Source organism: Belonocnema kinseyi, chromosome 6 (assembly GCF_010883055.1).
Source record: "Belonocnema kinseyi isolate 2016_QV_RU_SX_M_011 chromosome 6, B_treatae_v1, whole genome shotgun sequence".
Classification (NCBI taxonomy): domain Eukaryota; kingdom Metazoa; phylum Arthropoda; class Insecta; order Hymenoptera; family Cynipidae; genus Belonocnema; species Belonocnema kinseyi.
The window spans coordinates 147,495,934-147,497,883 of NC_046662.1; the positions used below are offsets into that span (position 1 = coordinate 147,495,934).

The window sequence follows — 1,950 nt, forward strand, 5'->3', positions numbered from 1 at the left end:
CTCGACACCTTGACAAATGTAATTCCATGTAGAAACATGCGTTTAAATAAAATATTTTACCAAAAAAGTTACCCACGCTTTAACTTGACAGACTGTAATTCCTATTATTGTAGAACTTATGGCGAGTTGCACACAAACAATTCGTATTTTGCGATTGAAGAAAAAAGTACCAGTTTCTTGATTATTTCTAAAACTAATAGTCATTACATTTATTTATGGGACCAAAAATATGTGCAACAATATTTCCTATTGGGATGTTATTTAAAAATAAAATTTGACCTAAAAAAATATGTCTCACGGGCCAACTAAAACGACGGCGTTTCGGACACAATCACAATTGAGAACTTTTCTTCGAATTGGTTAGGATAGAGATCTCAAGAATAATTCGGAATGAATTCCTATGAGAAATTTCGCCGGGGAAAGTAATACTTCTTTTTCCCACATTCAGGTTATTGATGGAATAAACGGAAATACAATTCCCACCCTACCGAAAAGAATCTTTGAGTATATACTAAAAATTCTTTAGGTCAATGAATCTCAAAGAAATTCTCCGCAGGCACTCAGGTAGATATTTTTAAAGGTCCAGGAAGCTCGTTTAAATGGTCTGAAGGCTTTATAATATCCTTTCCGAAATTGAAATAAGAATACGATCATAAATAACGAGCAGAGAGGCTATCTCACTAGAGTAGCCGACACTCAAGGGTCCTTTGTTAAGTTTTCGGATTAAAATGTAGAAGTAGATTTTTTTTTATTTCATAGTTAACAACCTAAAACATAATAATTCGGAATCTATGGGTTTCGATGACTTCAGATATCTTTTTTTTAATGCTTAAAATTGGAATTATTAGAACGTTTCTCGTAAATGGAATGAGATACACCAAAAAAGACAACATTTTTGAATTCAACTAGAAAATTGTATATCAGTATATAAGTTACAATTATAAATAAGTATAATGAGAAAATTCATCAATTTAAAAAAAGTGTTAATAATTTGAAGAAAAATTTGAAAAGGGAGAGCGGATTAGCCACGACCAATCACTGTAAATAACTCTGCCCGCCTGGTACGTGACGAATACAAAGGAACATTATATTACCGTCGCACCACTCTTAAAACGACCACTAAAAGGATCTTGAAAAGGACCCAAATCTCTCAAACTATCTCCGAGACTATTTTGTTTCAAATCGACTTTGTTTATAGACTCAAATGGGCCAAGCTATTTCGCTAAAGAAAACTCAATGATTTCTTTCCGTAGGGCATACTTCTATAATGTACGATGAGCAGGGAAAACAAATAATCTACGACATACCTTTTTTTTGGTAAGATATTCATTTTATGTATAGAAAATTCTTCGAGTTGTATAAACAAATTATTAATCTTGTCCAATAGTTCACTAATAATTTCCTTTCTGCTCGACCTCTAAAATACGAATATTGTTTACAATATTCACGTCACGAAGGAATAATAAGAAGACCCAACTGCCAGTGGGAAGCCATCTGAAACTGACAATAGAAACATTACCGTAAGTGATACGAACATTACAAGAAGATCTTAGATTTGAGTGCGCAGGTGCGCAGTTGGCCTCTTCCTATACATGGAAAAGTGTGCGAGTGAGAAAGTTTGTCAAATGGACGTAAGTTAGAGGTTGTGTTCTTTTGTTGATCATCATACGAAAGATACACAAAATAAATATATAAATAGTATTTTCAGTACTTGTTTGAAAAATGTGTAAACAGATTTTGAGAAGGAAACGTATAGGTAAGTACCTTTTAAATTTGTAATATGAGAAATAGGCTAAAGATTCTCAAGGCTCTGAGAAGTTCTGAGAAATTCTCCGCAAGCACAAATTAAATGACAGGTAAACCAATGAAATATATTAGACGTTTATTGTACTTACAGTGAAGGCTTTAAAAAAACGAAGTGTATTTGCTTTCTTCGGCGTGTAACTTCGT

General features: G+C 33.1%; 1 protein-coding gene across 1 annotated transcript in view; it reads right to left on the bottom strand.

Annotated features, from left to right (window-relative positions):
• LOC117174898 (leukocyte receptor cluster member 1 homolog) overlaps positions 1 to 1,499 on the bottom strand; it is a 125,121-nt gene extending 123,622 nt beyond the window's left edge. Inside the window, exon 1 of the mRNA XM_033364326.1 lies at positions 1,308 to 1,499. Within this exon, the coding sequence (XP_033220217.1) occupies positions 1,308 to 1,330 (23 nt within the window). The 5' untranslated portion in view covers positions 1,331 to 1,499. The remainder of the gene's footprint in view (positions 1 to 1,307) is intronic.
• Positions 1,500 to 1,950: the final 451 nt, after the last annotated feature.